This window comes from Topomyia yanbarensis, chromosome 1, assembly GCF_030247195.1.
Source record: "Topomyia yanbarensis strain Yona2022 chromosome 1, ASM3024719v1, whole genome shotgun sequence".
Lineage (NCBI taxonomy): Eukaryota > Metazoa > Arthropoda > Insecta > Diptera > Culicidae > Topomyia > Topomyia yanbarensis.
Genome location: NC_080670.1, coordinates 26,493,343 through 26,513,566, shown reverse-complemented (window position 1 = coordinate 26,513,566; position 20,224 = coordinate 26,493,343). Strand labels below are relative to the sequence as shown.

Sequence of the window (20,224 nt, the reverse complement as noted above, 5' to 3'; positions counted from 1 at the left end):
GTCGGATCAACTAAAAATTCAATAGCAGCTTATGGGAAGGTTATACCTTTCAGATGAAACTAAGTTTGCGAAAATCGGTTCAGCCATCTCTGAGAAAATTGTGTGAGTTTAAATGACACACACACACACATACACACACACACACATACATACACACACAGACATTTGCCGATCTCGACGAACTGAATCGAATGGTGTATGACACTCGGCCCTCCGGGCCTTGGTTAAAAAGTCGATTTTTACAGTGATTGCATAGCCTTTCTTTATATGAGAAAGGCAAAAAGGATTTAAAAATGAGCCAAAAAGATAGTAAAACGAAAAACGCGGTAAAAACTCCAATACCCCCTCAAACAAACACGAAAATATCAAGAATTTTACCGAGACAAATGGTAGATAAGCCCTTAGTGGAAGCTGAGCGTTTTCTGGGAAAGCCAGGAATATTGGGGACCACTAGAGTAACCTGCGGATTATTAATGGATCCTGGACTTTTTGGGGAAACGTAACTTTATAGAGAAATTATGGGAATATTGGAGAATAGCACGGATATTTAGAGCTAGAAATTTCTTAGATTTTATTTTAGAAATCCCTGCTTCCTAAACATTCTACTACCAATAATCAATTTCAGTTTTTTAATTTTCTTCAGAGAATTTGCAGCATAAAGATTCTGTCATAAAGATTTCCAACTTTCAAAAGATTTATCAAAGAAAAAAAGTTTCTTTGAGTATTCCCAAGTTTATTAGAACATTTGCACAAGCCCCTTAATGTTCATGCTCACCTAAACAATCGGTTACAAAATCTGTGGAAAGAGAAGTGCAAGTATATTCAACATTGTCAGTTACAATAAATAGCTATGTGGTCCCAGCTACACGTCCTTAACTCGCGCGACCCATCCGAAAACACGATGAACTCAATTATCTGTTCAGAAGTGTCACATTACAGGACAACTAAAAGCACAGCAACACGTTTCCCCACGCGATGTCAAGCATCAGTGTCGAGCTCTAATAATTATCTCGTGCGATATTTCGCTCGTGCTAACCCTCCCAACATCCGTTATCATCATCATAATCAATCCCTTCGAAGCATGCTACCAACACCCAACACGAAACAGTCCTTCGTTAGCTTTATGTCCGCGGCGGTAGCGTTGGCGGGACACGACAGCGGGATACCACAACCGTCTATCGTTGTGCAGTACATGCCGCAACTGTTTGTAAAGTTTTTGTATCTCAACCGAATTACAAGAGGGAATCCTTTACGTTCAAGAGGACGCATGAGGACAATCGCAGGGTGCCACTTTGTATCCGGGGGCCGCCGCTCCGGAAATGTAACCACCCACCGTGCCGTGGAAACCGTCCGACCCAACCCCCGCCTACGGGGTGGAAAACAGCTGAGTGCTATAAAAAAGGAACCCTCCGTCGGAAACTTGCTTCAGTCGGCTGTGAGCGGCCGTCGCGTGTGGTAAAGTGGTGGAAGTGCTGTTAGCTGAATATTCCTAAGCTGGTTCGTACTTCCGTTGACATGGTTATCGGATCTTAGTTGGTTGTGGTGGTGGTTGTTTGCAGTATAGTGTAGAAGTTAACAGGTGTTATGGTTCTGTGTATTTGTTCTTCGGTTGCTACTGTGATATCCTTTCAAAGTGGCTCACTTTATAAATAAAATCTTCAATGCGTTACATAGGGTGTCAGACTGAGACAAGGATTTATGCAGAATAATACTAATAATATGAAAAAGCTGAATATTTTGGCTTAGGTTTCATGTGGATATTAATGATTCGTGTGTTCGAGGAAGTGATAATCTGCCTGACGATTTGAGAATCGAGCAAAGATAAAATAACTGATCTACTGATGCTATGCTACGTGAGAAGCTAGCCTACCTACAAAATTTGTTCATGGAAGATGGTAGCAATAGCATGCTGGCCGGATGTGTTTTGTTGTCAAGTTCGAATGAAAAGGGTTGAGGGTTTTTGATTCAGAATGTGATTTATCGTATTTAGGTACCTGAATTCATGTGTGACAGGACAGCGGTTCAACTTTTCAAGAAAAAGGATTTATCGAAAGGACTTCACAAAGCATCCATCATCCATTATCCAATTATTCAAAGCCAAATTAAATCAAATCCTTGATCTAATACCGTGAACGCGAGATGGCCGATAGTCTTTTTTTGAGTTCTTCGCAAATGCGGCTGTTGGAAGTTATCCTTCCTTCGTAATCGCAAGCCTGGATTCACGTTTGTTTGAAAGGGTTAAAATGGGACGAAGTTAATACTCAAGGGCGCACATTATCAAGCGAAGACACGTTTTCTGGTTGTAATTTTCAGTTTATTTGTCGAATATGAATGAAAGATGTTTACAGTAAGCAAATTCGAACCCTGATTCAGAAGTGTATTTGGTTTCTTATTGGTTGAACTCAACATTTGCAGATTGGGATTTTCTCTATCGTGAGTTTGATAATTTGTTTGAGTATTCGTTTTCGAATTCTTTTAAATTTTAAAAATTGTTAAAAATAAAAAAAAACAGTGTAATAAAGGGTCTGCTACATTAATAAATTCCTCCGAAAATACCAATGGTTAAGCGGTTTTGATGCTAAGTTTTTTACGATGAAAAGATGAATCGTTTTCAAAATTGTTTTTGGTGCTACAGTCAATTTCCGTACAATAATGCAATATTTGAGCAACATTTTCCTAAATTTTCATTGTGAAATGTTGCAAATTGAGCGAGTGGCAGTGTGTCTCCGAAAGCTCCCCGAAAAAAGGGGTATACAACATAGATTCAAATTTTATGGATCAATCGTTTTGAAAACATCATTCCCAGGTAACAAAATTATTATTATATTTACAATAACAAGTGGACTTTATTTTAGTGACCATCGGATTTTTTACTTCAAAGTGATACAATAATTTCAAAATTTGATGAAATAGAAAAGGCTCCCATCGTTACCTGGAGAACTATATGGACAAATACAGTGTAAAATTTCGAAATTTCAGTAGATTTTGAGTAATGATGTACACCGCAACACAAGTTTTTTTTTCATGGCATCTCTGTCACTGTCATTTTCGGTATTTTGCAATGAAAATTTCTATTGCACGCGGTGACCCTGTTTCGCGGCGGGGAATCGTTCGTCTGCTCGCCTACTACGTTATTGGGGTCACTCAATTTTCTGGTATCTTTCATGTCAAGATCGTCATCGTTAAAGCTGTCTTGGTTACCGCCATCAGAGGTTCTTGCCTGCTTCTTGTACTTATGGGAGACCAGTGTATATTAGACTGCCCAGAAAGATAATTAATTTTTAAAAACTCAATCGGCCCACCCCTGAATCGATTCAAAGTCCCACAAAGTACTTAATTTGAGGCAAATCGGACAAGTCTAGCTACCGGACTAACGTGCCTAAAGTTTGTATGGAATTTTTCGACAATTTACGTGAAGAAAACCCAATAGCTCGCATTTCCGCCAGACGGCACTGTATGCATTGTATTATCACTGTAACTAAAACTAAGAAAGATAATTTAATTGTCTACAACTTTGACGAAGAGTGCTAGTCAAACCGGCTTCGTTAAAAGAAGTTATTAAACTTTTAACGAAGTGATGTCTGAGTCAGTTTTGCATGGGGCCTAGCAGTGCGTGGTTGTGTTTCAGTACTCGATTCCCACAAACTATACATTTTTGTGAAATAATGGTTAAGTTTAGCTGAATAGTATGTTCAGAAGAATTTCAATACATGATACGAGTTAAGATTGCCACTTGTACATATTACCCATGCCAGGTATCCATCTTTCTCATCCTAGTCATGAAATGAAGATTTTGTGCCTCCTTGTCACCATTTCATACATCATTCGGTTTGAAATTTTTTAGCAAAAGTGAATATATTGATGGAATATGAACTCAAATCAAGGCGGACGAATTTGACGAATTTTGTTCAAAAGGAAAATTTCAAAATCGAATTTGCATTTTCGATGCCAAATGACTTCAAAATGCATGAAACGTCGAGATTTGATGCAATCTCGAAAAATAATTTTTTAACGAAGGTTCATTTTTGGACTTTTTTGGTTCAAAGGGGCGAAATTTTCAAAATCGGGCTGGTATTTTTGATGCCAAATGACTTCAAAATGTATAAAGCGTCAAAATTTTATGTAATCTCACAAAAAAATTTTTGACGAAAATGGACTTTTTTGACGAATTTTGTTCAAAGGGGAGAGTAAAGGAAAATTTCAAAATCGAATTTGCATTTTCGATGCCAAATGACTTTAAAATGCATGAAACGTCGAGATTTGATGCAATCTCGAAAAATAATTTTTTTAACGAAAGTTCAATTTTGAACTTTTTTGGTTCAAAGGGGCGAAATTTTCAAAATCGTGCTAGTATTTTTGATGCCAAATGACTTCAAAATGCATAAAGCGTCAAAATTTGATGTAATCTAACAAAAAAAACTTTGACGAAAATTGACTTTTTTGACGAATTTTGTTCAAAGGGGGGAGTAAAGGAAAATTTCAAAATCGAATTTGCATTTTCGATGCCAAATGACTTTAAAATGCATGAAACGTCGAGATTTGATGCAATCTCGAAAAATAATTTTTTTTAAACGAAAGTTCATTTTTGGACTTTTTTGGTTCAAAGGGGCGAAATTTTCAAAATCGGGCTGGTATATTTGATGCCAAATGACTTCAAAATGTATAAAGCGTCACAATTTTATGTAATCTCACAAAATTTTTTTTGACGAAAATTGACTTTTTTGACGAATTTTGTTCAAAGGGGAGAGTAAAGGAAAATTTCAAAATCGAATTTGCATTTTCGATGCCAAATGACTTTAAAATGCATGAAACGTCGAGATTTGATGCAATCTCGAAAAATAATTTTTTTAACGAAAGTTCAATTTTGAACTTTTTTGGTTCAAAGGGGCGAAATTTTCAAAATCGGGCTGGTATTTTTGATGCCAAATGACTTCAAAATGCATAAAGCGTCAAAATTTGATGTAATCTCACAAAAAAATTTTTGACGAAAATTGACTTTTTTTGACGAATTTTGTTCAAAGGGGGGGAGTAAAGGAAAATTTCAAAATCGAATCGAATCGAATACAATTTGCGCACATTATATCAATGGATGAATAAAATATTAAAAACTTAAGTTGTCCGTTTTAGGCATAGTTCCCTTGGTAGTTTGCGACGGATAAAGTTGCTATTGTGGTTGTGCCATACAATACGAACCTCGAGAAATCGACAGTGATGCGACGATGTTCCTTGGGGGCCTTCGCTTCAAAGAATCGCCAATGGAAATTGTCGCCACTTAATCGGATATGGTAATGCAGTTAGGACGGGTGGATACACGAATTGCTAGAAGAAATAGCATAGCAGGAATAGAGCCGAACAGTAAGTTATTCAGATTGTTTTCTCTGCGGTATGATTGACTGACGGCTGCCCGGGCGTGAAGGAAAATGTGTTGACGAATTCTTTTGTGTGGAAGAGCGATTGTTGCTCTAGGTCCAGCGAATGAAGCTTTCCCTCTGATCTCCTTCATTATCATAATAATAAATCCCATAAGTGCTTGAGCAAAGATGGTAAACTTGTTGTTTTTGTAGTTCATCCATCAGAAAGTTTTTTCCGAAACTTTGACGTCTGTGATTCGTGTCGACTGAGCAAATGGATTGAAATATGTGGGAGCAGCTTGATGCAGTTTGGGTAGAGTTTTGTTTACGTTTCTGGTGGATTGTGAGTACAAAGAAAGGTGCTATTTTTTCGCAGTATGTAAGCGTCAGTGTCTATGACTTTAAGGCGATATGGGAGCATCATAAGTTTTAGAAAAGTTTACACTAGATGTGCCCTTCACTCGATTTTTGTTGGATGGCGATGTGCATTAAATGAAAAAGCGAAAGGTTTGGGTCGGGATTCGACATTATTAAGAACGGAATTTGAAAGTTTATTCTATTGTGCATTCAGTTTTTAGCTTGCGTTGTCTCAAGCAAAATATCTGGTTATGAAGGGTACAATTCATTCAACCGACAGCTGGTTTTCGCTGTGGGCAGAGAAATCCTTCAAACAATAAGAGCATAAAGTTCAAGGTTTGTTCAAATGAAAAGGAAACAAACTTGTCTTTGAAAAACAAACGCAGACGTTGAAAATTGTTGGTTGTTGATGGTCGTCATCGTGGTCGGAAAATAATATTTTAGTTGGGAGGAAAAAACAACAAAAACATTTCGGCCACCAACTGGCGAACTACTACAGCAAAAACAAGCATCATCTGGTTTGAGCTTGAATAATTCACTTTATAAACCATTGTTATGGGCTGAAAAATTTCGCTTTGCCTCATCCCAATACCGTTCCTTTTTTGTTGGTCCTGATGGCGTCAGTGAGCAGAACTTTGAATCTTTACAAAAAAGCGGAAGTCTTAGATCGGTGTTCGGCTATCGTTTTTATATCATGCTGCGTGATTGATAATTTTCCGCATCATCGACGTGTATTGTGAATGGTGTGAACAAAAACTGTGAATGGTTTTTAATGGTGCAGCTAGTCCCACATCTGCACTAGACGTGGGGAATGGTGGGGACGCGTGGTTATCTGATTAGGTCAGCATGTGTGCAAATCTGGCTTTTTGATATACTAGAGCTCAATTGCCCTCAACACGTGTTGTGTTGTTCCTACCCATGCAGCAGTAAATAACTGATTCCCAAATCTTCCTATTTCTGCCACTCTAACAAAAGCACTGTTTTGAGCGACTTAGTGGAATGTTATATTAAACACTTTAATCGTTGTCTTCCGTTTTAATTCCACTATGATGAACAAAATGCAAAATTGCACTTTTCTGTTACAGATACGTATTTCGGCTACGACTTGCAGTCTTCTTCAGTGTATTGTATCAGTACAATACACTGAAGAAGACTGCAAGTCGTAGCCGAAATACGTATCTGTAACAGAAAAGTGCAATTTTGCATTTTGTTCATCATAGTGGAATTAAAACGGAAGACAACGATTAAAGTGTTTAATCTTATTTCTGTCTTTCAAGAATTATCAGAACGCAATATTTTCTATAAAAAATATTACTCACTCGCGACTCTTAATGGGATTAACAGTCCAAATTTTTTCTCAATCCATTTTTGCATTTACAAAACATGCCTTATTATTTTCGTTAGTTTACCTCTTATTCAGGGCTCGTCGATAACTCATCTGGTATCCCAATATAGGTTGTGGCATCCCTGAATGTGCATAGTATTCACGTGTTATTTTCCTATACCTTTTCGGCAGTATCCTGTAGCTACTAAGTTGCAAATGTTGTTGTTTCAGCTTGCCTACTATCAAGATGTGATGACACCCGTGGGACTGAAATTAACTCAAGTCGCACAGCGATTTTCTTAGTTCCACCAACTCGCAGGCAGGTGAATCGAATATCCGATATCTCCTGACAATATGCTTATCCATAAAGATAGAGAAGATGATAGAGATAGAGAGAAAGATAGTCGCGAGTTTTCGAAGTTTCGGTAGTCAATCTATACCCGATCAGAACATCATAACAGAAAGCTATCAAATTTATATCTCATGTTGATATATATATTACTCTCTGTGTTATCTTTATGATATACCGATCAGGAATGCAAGAAAGCTTATATCAAGATTATATCTTCTTGTGCTATCATCGGATTAATAATATGATATTAATGTACGCATCCAACGATGATGTTACAGTAAGTTATATATTCTTTCACAATTATCTTTGAACGCTAACAAATGACAGTATATTTGCTTATACACTGAAGTCTCTTTTTATGCGTCGTAATTCAACTTTTCAAAGCGAATTTTCGAAGTTTTTGATTTTTTGATTTGGATTTTCAAAATTCAGCGTTTTGAGTATAGACAAGTTTTAGATGCAATTGGTCGGAGAACTTGTCAGTGAGGTCTTTGATTGACTTACTTGGTTGCAGTTGGATCAAGAGATGACATTGCCTATGTTCTGAGAGATTCGTCTGACATTCGAGTAGGAGACGTATGATTTAAATGTTAAAGCCATTAACATAAAAAGCTTTGGAATCGTGAGGTTATCAAAGAACTTTTCTAAAGATTATCATTTTCCTATAAAACTTATTTCGAAGAATATGCAGGAAGTATCATGCAGTTCAGATGGAATAAAGAAACGTGAATTGAAAGCAAAAAGCATTTTAAAACTAGTTTTCGTGGCTTAGTCTAATAATTAATTTTCCTCTAATCTATGCTGCATATTGCGAATACGAATTTTCAGGTCACAAAAAACTATCTGATATATTATACTGATCTCCAAAATTTTCGTAGTGTATTTTTGAGGATCTTGATAAGACTTTCAGTGCGATTTCTCCAATTTATGCAGGTTTTTATGAACACTTAAACCTTATCCAGTTTGTGCGTTTTTGGAATTTCTAATCTATCGCGACTTTTTTATGTTATCCTCCGCATAAAAAGTATTTGAGTTTACTTGAGCATATTTAATGGTTAAACTGACAAGTGATTTGAATGCGTTTTAGATTATCCTTGAAATATATAAAAACTTTAATGCAAAAATATTGTTAATTTCCTCCTTAAAATTTAATCAAATTTGGAAAAAATGTGTAACAGAAAAAACATGAAATATTCAAGAATCCGTCCCATCGAAGAAACATCAACAATTTCTCGAATTTTCTCATAAATCTGTTATATTCGCAGTTGGTAGATATAACTTCTGTGAATGATTTGCATTTCTAGAAATTTATTAGGTGCGAGATAATTGTACTGGTTTGTTTAGTATTCCCCATATCAAAAATGCCAATAACAAATTTCCAAAAGAGACTTATTTTGAAACATCAAAGCACATTTGTTGCTTTAAATCTATGCGGAATCCTAAATAAGATTTGTCGTATTCTCCGTAAAATAATGTACGTTAAATATCCGCTCAATGTTACCATGTCGCATCGACATTATTTCTAAAAACCACGTAAAACACGGTAACGTACAAGAGAAGCGCCAAAGCGCACTATTTAGAATCTAAAAATAGCCCCTCTTTCCTAATCTGAAAAGATATTATAAAGCTATTCAGTCTATCGTCATATAGACAGCTGTATTGGTGAGTAAAACTAAATAAAAACAAAACGTATGACACCAGGAAAACAAAGAGCACTTAGGCTTGGGCAAAGTTCAATGTGTGCGTTCTGGAAACGTCTTCTGCATCTATAATCGTTTTGCCCTTGACGGAAGCGTGGAATATTATGCTAGCATTAAACATCAGTCGAAAACAACGTCGTTGGTTCATGCAGGAAACTTCCCCATCAAACTCAGAATACCCAGGTTCAAAGCGGCAATATCGATAAATAATAATCGGTGTGTCATATATTCACAATAACAATCAGCCAGCAGGTATGCAATCATTTGGCAATGCTATGAAAGCTTTTGATGCATAAATGTGATATTCGTAGAGAATTTTTTGTTAGAATTTTTGTTATTTTAACACTTAACGGTTTCTGCTTTATAACAAAATTTGATAGGAAATTTTTCGTAACAAAATATCAGCATGAGTTATAATTGTGTTATTTCCTCCTGGTCGGGTATCGTATGTCATCATCGCGAAGGATGTTTCAGAGATTACTCGTGCAATTGAAGCGTTAAGCGTTAAGCGAAATAGGTATAAGGGTATCTAATCCTCTCGCTTCCTCTGCGATTCAGAAAAAAATTCGGAGGGAATTTGGTTTTGAAATGTTCATTGTGCAATACGTAATATGTAGTAACCTCATTTAATTAAGTTTTGATGGTCGGATCTGGTGTGGCACGAATCTGAGTTTAGAGCGAATTTAAAATAGAAATTAATTTATAATTTCTCAACAAGCTAAAAATTTTCGGGGGGTGGTCCGGACCCCCAGGAGCCTCCCCTGGTTTCGCCACTGTCAAACCGTAACCACGTACCATTTTCGTTGAATTTACGATGTTCACTCCCAATATCAAAAACCAAAAAAGTAGTCCTACGTCAACATATTGCGGAAACCGATTATCGTGTGCTGTTAAAGCCAATGAAAAAGTAACTTAGATTGTTGTGGTTGGGGATATTGACAAAATCGGGACATCTGTTAAAACATTCTTCGTTTGTGACGTAGCCTAATAATCCCTTCTCATTATTTAGTGGATATTCCTTCTAAGGGGGTCTTCCAGCGAAAAATATAAAAAAAAATGAAAGGGTTAAAACTTACTGCTTCGATGTAGATTGTTGAGCTCCTAGAATATATCTTACCTTCGTGTTGTTAATTATTAAAATTCTTTTAAAAAGTATCTCACAACTAACATGCTCAACATGGTATTCAAAAATAACAGTAACATCCTTCAATTCTACTAGTTCATCTCTATTCTTGAAAATGTCAAAATTCAGTATTTCCAGCGCTACCGTCTTCTCCGTACCTGACGTAAACACGCCAGAGATAATGAGTAAAAGAACGGATATTGTGTCTAATTAAATAACTTTCAAGACATCTAATCTCCGCTCGCAAGGAAACGAGGTGCACGTGCTTCTTTGTGGTAACCGGAAACCTTTCGACGACAAGGCCACATTACTTATTTATTTTGTCATATCGAAAAAGGTTCAAATGTTGTCCTTCAGAAGAGTATTTCCTCTCAAGCTACACCCTGTTCGCTGTGATGATTTGAAAAAATAATCGATTGTATTTATGAGCCTTAATGTTTCGGATAATTCTATGAATAATGAATTTAAGGATTCTTGTATTAACGAATGCTTTATTTCCTTGAAGTATTTATTTGATAGTGAGACAGTCTTTTCGCAATACCGTACTAAATTGCATATTTGAAGAAAAGACGAATAGTTCAATATTTATCTCCCAGGGCACAAATGTGAGGGTGCTGAAGGTATGCAAAAAGTCATTAACATTGGATTGAACGGTGTTCCGTAGAAGGTCACACTATTTGTGACGGTATCCAATACATTTGTAGTAGCAGCTTAAAGGAAATGATCAGGGACATAACAAACAATTCGAAAATCCGATGGTGCCCCGTGAAAAGGTTGGGATCTGCCGACCTACAGTATTAGCACCAGAAAAAGGACACCATAAATAATGTCGGAACATGGAGGGATACCACCCAGTAAAAAATTGACAACTGCTGCTGTGGGTCATATCGAGATTCAATATGGTGACGAATGTCGATCAAATTAACTTCTATTTCTATTTTTTTAGGTCATTGTTAAATCGGTACCCGATTTCCATCCACTTAAAGAGCTTTTCTCGGCCTATTATCGAGCTACCCAGCTTCGGCACTCTTTGCTATTCTGAGTAGCAAGTGCAAAATTGGAACAAAATTTGTGAGCAGTTATTTTTTTCTCTCTTGCATTTTACCAAAGCTGAATTACGAATGAAATTGAATTTCGTTGAACTTGCGACAATCGCGAAAGCGTAGAAAGAAGAGAGCGTCGGAATTTTAATTAAAACCTTCGACAGAGATTGGCAAGGACACCGAGGTGGAAAAAAAGGTTCGAGGATATAGTAAATGCCCTTTTATGAGGGTTCCACTGCGGGGAAGGAGAAAGTATTTTCTTATGTAGCGCTGCCAAGAGTGTCAAATATTCACATTGTGGCTGTTGGTTAGTTTCTTTTATTATCCGATGCGGTCGAATGTGGATGATTGGATGTGAAACATTGAACGTTTGATGGGACGTGACAATGTTTTTGATGCAAAACAATAAGGCTGAGTAGATTTTCCCATTCGTTTTTGTTAGACTTAGTAAAATTTGGCGAATTGTTGACAGTCTAAATTGTACTTTTGTATTTATAAGGAGATTATTTTTTTCTTCTCTTAGAGTACTCTACTTTTTTTTCCAAGAGAAATCATCACAACACAACCCCTATCACGTTCCACAAACCCAGTACGTTTTCGCATTTTTACCGATTTCGTGTCGACTGGTTGAGTAATTTTACTTCAGATAGTATGACATCCGTGAGCATACCCTCCTTTGAATAATGTTCAACTTCGTCCGCCACGTTTCAAAATTTACAACTAAGGTGCTGTAGTGATTTATTATTGTCGTTGGTCGTAAATATCCTATACTGCGGGAGGAAGGCATGTCTCAGTTAGCTGTATAATATTGCATGGGAGATTGTAGATACTTTTCTGAATGAGGGGATTTTCTTTCAGGAATGAATGGTCTATAGCTATGTCGTTTTAGATACCTGCAATGAGCTTGAGGTATTAGACTGTCGCCCCAGAGAATAAACGTCCATCTAAAGCGTTCGAGTTGTGAAAAAGCTAAGGATGTATTTACATGTAATTTTGATACTGCGGCCAGGTGTACATAGTAGAGTTTGACTAAACTGACAGCTGTTTACACTGAGATTCCAAAATGACCGACATCATTTGGGATACAGGTCCGACTCGATTATCCGGGGATTCGATTATCCGGGGATTCGATTATCTGTGAATCGATTATCCGGGGAAAATGATTAGATTATCCGGGTGTTTCTAAAAAAATTCAAATTTCTACTAGAATGTCTGATTATAGCGCTAATTCGATCATTGCAGTCAATAAAAGTTTTTTTCGGGGGGTCTACGGTTAAACTCCTCACAAATTTTGCCCTGCCTCAAAAATAGCTTAAATATGGGTCATTCCGCGCAAAGTGGTCAAAAAACTAAAACATAGGATCGACCTTCACGGATTGGAACTAATTTTGAAGGAATTGTTCATCTACAGCCAATATATAATATCCTAAATTATTGTGTCATTTTTAACCACCCCTCGGTCCATGGGAACACTCCTAATTTGAACTAATTGTTTCAAAAAATAATTGTTTCTCGGATTATATCTCTGGTACTGTTTACACTAGAATCAATCAGAGAGATGATTTTTGAAGGATTTGTTCAATGAATCTGTAAAAATGCTAGTTTTTACAGCAGTGTTGCCAAATATGCAACTTTTTAGTTTTAAACTAAAAGTACCTACATTTTTCTTGTAATAGACATATCGATTACTGCAGACGTTTTTTACACATAAATACTTAATTACACTTACTTGGTCAGTTTCTGGCACTCTCTTGGGATAATGATGATATGCTTTTCAGGATTCAGTTTGGATACTTTCTAGGATTCTGATCGAAGTTTTCTAAGCATTCCGATGGAATCTATTTAAAATTTCGATTGAATCCTTATCCGTATTTCTATGGTTCTTTCTCTAAATATTGATGCAGAATTCTAGAGAAAAGCTTCTCAATGGTCTGGTAGAATCCTGCTCAAAAAAGCATTCTGCTAAAGATTATGATTTTTTCAAGATGTTGATAGAATCATGTTCCTAATTTCAAAGAAATTCGGTGTAAAATTCTGATGAATATCCTGCTCAGAGTTCCAGTGGACTTTGACACAATATTGCTCTTCTTCCATTACCCCTTCAACAATTGAGTTCCAATGGCATCTTTAACCCATTCATGCCAATGTTGTTGATAAATAACCACGTTTTTAAATGACTATAACTTTTGGTTTACACAACGTATGTTTACAACGACAAGTAAGCTAACAGTTGGGACTAATATCTTTCATTCGAGCACTAACAGTTATAAATATTATGAGTAGAACAGAACTTATTACAATTAATCTTATTGGGTTCCGCTGAAACAGTGCTGCCAGGGTAATGGTTAATGGTGAAAGTCCAATTTTAGAATATTTTGGTAGCCTGTAAATCTGTAAATATTATTGGAAACTAATAGAACTTTTTAATTTAGACTGCCTTAAACTACCTTTTTCATGAAATTGGACTTGATCGGAAGGTAAATATTAAGCAGCTTCTAGCACTGCGAAAGAAGCACCTATCTTTAGTAAACCAGATTTTTCGTGTTTCATGATGCCAACAGTTCTAAGAAAAATAGTTTTAGAACCCTATATGCGGTAGAAAAAAGTTGGTCAAGAAATGGTTAACAAGATTCTGATAAGAGATCCGGCAGTCTCTGGAGGCGATTTCAACTCTTGGGTAGCTCAAGCAAAAATGGATGTTAGGCTATGTAAAGAGGGCGACAGCAATACTTCTTGCTGAAGCCGCCGAGAACCCATCATCTACGTAATTTTCTGTATTTCTTCGCTGGTGACAAACATGAGTGGGAGAGTTTCCGAAGACTACATGCGTAGTGACCACCTGACAATCCGGTACGACATTGGTTAACTAAATGATGCTGCAAGATTGAGTGGGCGTTGCGTAGTTGGTAAATCGATTGCCACCTGGGTTCGAGTCAACGTGCACTCTTCTAACTAGAATGAGGGTTAAAAGAAACGTTAGCAGGAATATGTGACACCACCACGTACACTAAACTGGTACCGAGAATCAGACGACCCGCAGCTTACTTACTTACTTTATTTTTCTCTAGAATACGAGTAATCGAGTCATTTACCCCGGAAAATCGAAGCCCCGGTTAACCGAGTCTGACCTGTATTGTAGAAGACACACCTTGTTACAAAGTTTGTCATAGAATTCTTGCACAAATATCTATAAACAACTAACACATGCCGTTAACTCGTTACCAATATAAATAATAGATGAAAACCAACTAAAACGTTCAATGTTATAAGGATAGGCAATGTTCGATTGGATTCGTTTTTTGATAGCTAAACGCGAATCCAATCGATCCAAAATGGAGTATCCGCATTTCTCTTTCTAGAGTTTTTCTAGGATATACCGGCGCTAGTATTTTAAAGGGTTGTCATTCAAAGCTGTCATACACAAGAACATGGATACCTGTTCTCCGTGTTATCATAGATATATCCGTCAATTATTTCAAATACGTTTCCTTTCAGTGCCGCACCAATTTTCTGTTCAACATCACTACAACCACCACCAACAGAATAACTGTCCATTTTGTTGATTGAAAAAATAGCGTGATTTACAAGAACAGAGTGGCGATAAAAGAATAAAGACGATTTTGATTCCCATTTTTTTTTTTCCAGATGACCGTTTGACTATTCGCAGCAGAGCGTGCCGAGCAAATTATAAATTGAATTGCGACAAAAAGTTAAATACATCAAGCCGATCAATTAAAAGTTTTTTTTGATGCGATATGTTTGGACGGTTGGAGCACCGAAGCAGCAAAACGGGTCAGCGAAGTGCGGGGCAGTGAACTGAATGATGACAAAGTAGCAGCGACTCCTCGCGCTTTCGATACCGAGCATAGTGCATCCGCTTGGTACGCGGTCCCTACCGTGGTGAGATAGAACGAAGCAGCTACAATTGGCGCCCCGCCTCAATTGGGCTCAATAGGATAGCGCTGCACTAAAAATAGTTTGAAGATCGATTCGATTAGCTACATAAACTAGCAACATGTACGGCATGCTGCTAGAAAGTGTTCAGTACTTTGTACAGGTAAGTTTGGTGAATAGAATCTATTTCACATTCCCCTATATTATTTGTATCTTGAATCAAATTCAATTTATAATTTATATGTTGAATCAAATTCAACATCGAAAAACGTGCTTAATCCACCTAACAGTGTGATGAGACATTTCTTATAACTCTTATCACTCTCTTCGGATATTATATCGTTTGAGAACATTTAGAACTTGATGCTTCGCGATGTTTTTGATAACACATACTACATGGGATAGTGGCAGGACTCAGAGAATCGCTCAAATCAGCATAGGACAACATCAGTGCTAGAAATCTCAAACCAAATCAATGGGAAAGCGAAAAAATGGCCCATGAAATAGACATACCAACGAATTATTGTTAATGCTCTGTTAATAAAATATCTATATTGTGGTGGGAAAACTGAATTTTCCTTTGTACTGAAACAAAAAAAACGATTTTTTTTAATCGATTTGAAGTTTATATTTTACTCAAACTTCCAACGCGACTGAGAACTAAGAAATCAACGCTTTTTCTTGAAAAGGGCGATACTAGCAGTGTACCATTCAAAGAAAATCAACAGTGAATATTTCCAGACTTGGTTTTATTTCCTATTTATGAACTATTGTGTTTTTTGACATCCTAGCTTGCATGATTCAGTGATCGAAACCCAAAACTTCATAAAGTATTTGAAATTATTAAATTAAAATTTGTTTTTGCTATTGAAATTGACAAAATGATAGTATCGCCCCTTTGGCGATTGTTTACTTTTTCGGTCCCATCTATCAGCATTGAAGTATCGCCCTTACGTTTTTTTACAATAACTACCGTTTTACAACACCGATTTCGTCCGGGTTTTTTCAATAGAGATCATTGTTACTATTTACAGCTGGTATCAGTCTGATAATCCTAAAAAATACGAAAATAACAGTTTCGCCTCTAAACTGCTAGCAAAAAAAGTATCGCCCTGTTTGCTTGCATGGAGCGTGGAGGGCGAAACTTTAAATAAACAAACAAAAATACAGTTTCGCCCGTTGTATTTTTTGCTGTAGTTTAAGAAAGCAATATCGTAGAATCAAAATTTTTAGGTTAATTTGTTGCGTTTCAAAGCCCTCATTCGCATGTAAGAAAAAAGCCCTATGTTTACATTTGTAAGTATCGCCCTTTTCACAAAAAAAGCGTTGAAATGAAATCGCAGCTCCTGATATCACGCTATCTCTGAAGTACATGCGTGCATAGTTTCAAATTTTACTTCTACATCGACTTTTTCTAAAGGTGACTTCCCAGTAGTATTCTTGATTTGAATTATTATCGCTAATCCTAATGCCAAAGAATAAATAAAAACCTCACGAAAACGAACCGTTTGGGAAAATCATCATCATTACTGGAACTTTCATTTTCACGAAACTTTTCGATAACCTTCCGTCACTTGCGTTAATGCACTGGGTGTACATTTGGGTGACAGGACAAAAAAATGACCCCTATCGGCCCACCTCTGCGTCGATTCCTAGTCCCACCAGGAGTACTTGCACCAAATTTGAAGCAAATCGGACAAGTCTAACTACCGGACCAACGGGCCTGAAATTTGTATGGGAATTTTCAACAATTTACATGGAGAAAACCCACCAGCACGCATTTTCGCCGCTAAGTGGCACTGTATGCATCGTATTATCACTGTAAGTGAAAATAAGAAGGATAATTGAATTGTCTACAACTTCGTCGAAGACTGCAAGTAAATCCGACTTTGTTAAAAGAAGTTATTAAATTTTTAACGAAGTGATGTCTGCGTCAGTTTTGCATGGGGCCTAATAGTGCATGGTTGTGTATCAGTACTCGATTCACACGAACTAAACATTTTTGTGAAATAATCGTTAGGTTTAGCTCAATGGTATGTTCAGAAGAATTATAGTAAATAATACGAATCATGCTTTGATTAGAAAATTTTAGTTCCACCTGTTACCGCATAGAGGGCGCCAACACTAACTTTTCAACGGAAAGAGATAGAAATTTGGTGTCTTCTACAAAGTTATAGAACAGGCATTTTTCAGTATTTCTTCTGAACAACTTGATACTCTATCTCTCTTCTATGAAAAGTTAGTAGTGGCGCCCTCTATGCGGTCACAGGTGGAACTAAAATTTTCTAACCAAAACATAACTCGTATTATTTATTATAATTCTTGTAAACATACTATTCGGCTAAATCTAACCATTATTTCACAAAAATATATAGTTCGCGGGAGTCGAGTACTGATACACAACCTAGGCCTAGGCTAGGCCCCATGCAAAACTGACTCAGACATCACTTCGTTAAAAGTTTAATAACTTCTTTCAACATAGCCGGATTTACTAGCAGTCTTCGACAAAGTTGTAGATAATTAAAATATCTTTCTTATTTTCACTTACAGTGATAATACGATGTATACAGTGCCACCTAGCGGCGAAAATACGAGCTAGTGAGTTTTCTCCATGTAAATTGTTGAAAAATCCAATATAAACTTCAGGCACGTTGGTCCGGTAGTTAGACTTGTCCGATTTACATCAAATTTGGTACAAGTACTCCTGGTGGGACTAGGAATCGACTCAGGGGTGGGCCGATTGAGTTTTCAAAAATTCATCATTTTTCTGGGCAGTCTAGTGCACAGTGCTCTAAAAATCTATCGAAATCGTCTTAGGGCACCAGCGGGTCTGTAAAGAATACTAAAAAATAATTTCTATTCCATAATTTTCAGTTCAGCAATTCGAGAGTTCGTGCTCACCGCAAACCATGAAAAATAGACTACGTTGTGAAGCGATGATCACTATTTATTAAAAAATCACGGTTAAATAAAAAATAAAACTATTAAAAAATTTCAAATAGTTTATAATTTTCACAAACCTATTAGGAAAAATTGTGTAATAAGCTTTCGCAATATTGTGTAGGAAAAAAGCTGAAAATTTGAAAAGAAATCTGAGGATTATGATTGATTACAGAACTCTGGAATTTTCTATTGGAATGTTTTCAGGCATGAATTTGATATTGATGCTATTAGACAATTGTGAAATCAAGACCAATAGATCAGTTACATATCAGGACCCCATTCCGACAATTTATCCAAAGTCCTCATGATGTTTACAACAACAGGTTATCAATCTACGGATCAGATAATGTTATTGTAATATTGAATTAAATCAGTTTGCATCAATAAATTTTCAACTCCAATCCAATATTTTTTTTGTGTGGTGGGGGGGGCTGTATGGTGTTAAAACCTTCTCTTGGCTACGCCGTTGCTTGGAGTTATTTATTTCGCTTTTCATTTTCCGAAAGGTTTCAGATCGATCCGATGGTCATAAGTTAGAAAAATTGCAGTCAGAAGGTTCGCACAAATGAACATTTTGGCACTGATAAGTTATCAAGTTCCTTCCAGACAACTTGGAAGTGTTCGGTGATTATTTCTAGCGGTTGTAGATAGAAAAATGAAATACAAAATTCGAATTATCGAAATAATGTTTGGCTTATTTCAATGGATTATTACTATATTGAACAATAAATAGGCGACGAAGAGTAATCCACAAACAACAAGCCATAACTTTTAATGTATTCAAAATAGATATTTGAAGTCTTCAGTAAAGTTATTCGCAAAAGTAAGAGCTACAAATTTGCTGAAGACATCATTTCGATATAATCACTTCCAAGAAAATTTGTGAAAATATCTCACTCACAGGGGGATTAATCAGCAAAAGCACAATACCAAAAGAAAGAGCATATTACCTCCATTAAATTCTCCGAAGATACTATTGACCTAAAATAAGCCGTTTTGGCGTTAATAATAGATTACATGTTTTTGGTCATATTTCTGGCAATGGGAAATGATAGAAATCTTTCGTCCGCATTTAATGTTAAATATCTCTTTTGATAATAGTCCGATTTCAACAATCTATAGCTTGTTCGAAAGGTATTCGTTAAAGCTGTCTAAAAACATATAAATTGTTAATCTATATTGTCAATTCCGGCAGATAATTTAAAAAAAACTGCAAAAAACGCCATTTTTACGCATTCAAACATTCATATCTTAAAAACTAAACATCAGAATCAAAAACAAATTAATAGCGTTCATACTGTTTTTTAGTTCTTTCATTTAAAATTGGTTTGGATAAGATCGGTTCAGCCATTGCTGAGAAACACGAATGAGAATTTGTCCGTTACATACACACACACACAGACACACACACACACAGACATTGTCCCAAATCGTCGAGCTGAGTCGATTGGTATATAAGACTCGGCCCTCCGGGCCTCGGAAAAAATCTTGAAAGTTTGAGCGAATTCTATACATTTCTTTTATAAGAAATGTAAAACACAATCAAATTTATCCTCATTTCCGTTTTCTCACTGAGACTGTCACAGATTTCTCTATGAGATGTTTGATTTCGGCTGCAAGTGGCCACCCGCACCTCTAAATTGAAACAAGATTGTGTGCCACCGAAAACTTGAAAATCGAGTATTGTTCCTTCCATTTCTCCCCCAGTTGAGAGTTGATCTGTGAACACGTTAGCTACAATGTATAATATATGTATGTGTTTGTGTATATACGAAAATTGGCTTTCAGAGAAGATACGAAGAATGATGACATCGTGCGAGCCTACCGTAACCGGAAGCTTTTGCGACAGATGGCGAATGTGAGAATACAACAAGTTTGTAAACGTTCTACGTCTTGGAACCAATCTTCCAACGGAACCGAAAATACACAGTGAACAAGTGGTTTTCGGACAGTGATGAAAGTGTTTTTTTTTTGTAAAGGGATAGACACACAGGGCACACTCGGACTTGATACAGTCGGTGGTAGATTGTAGCAGTGTTGGGAGCATCGTCTTATGCCCTATTTACAGCTTTGCGATTCGGCTCAGTGACGGTTCAGTACCTTCAGTACCGTGCACGGATACTACCATTCTTCCACA

General features: G+C 36.6%; 1 protein-coding gene across 2 annotated transcripts in view; it reads left to right on the top strand.

The window, feature by feature from the left end:
* Nucleotides 1-1,430: 1,430 nt before the first annotated feature.
* The window catches only part of LOC131677139 (soluble guanylate cyclase 89Db-like), a 29,962-nt gene continuing 11,168 nt past the window's right edge, over nt 1,431-20,224 (top strand). The window contains exons 1-2 of one of the 2 annotated variants that reach the window (XM_058956785.1): nt 1,431-1,497; nt 14,896-15,307. In XM_058956785.1, the coding sequence (XP_058812768.1) occupies nt 15,266-15,307 (42 nt within the window). In that variant the 5' untranslated portion in view covers nt 1,431-1,497; nt 14,896-15,265. Of the gene's footprint in view, nt 1,498-14,736; nt 14,827-14,895; nt 15,308-20,224 lie in introns of those variants that run through there. The other variant, XM_058956784.1, reaches the window with a different exon arrangement.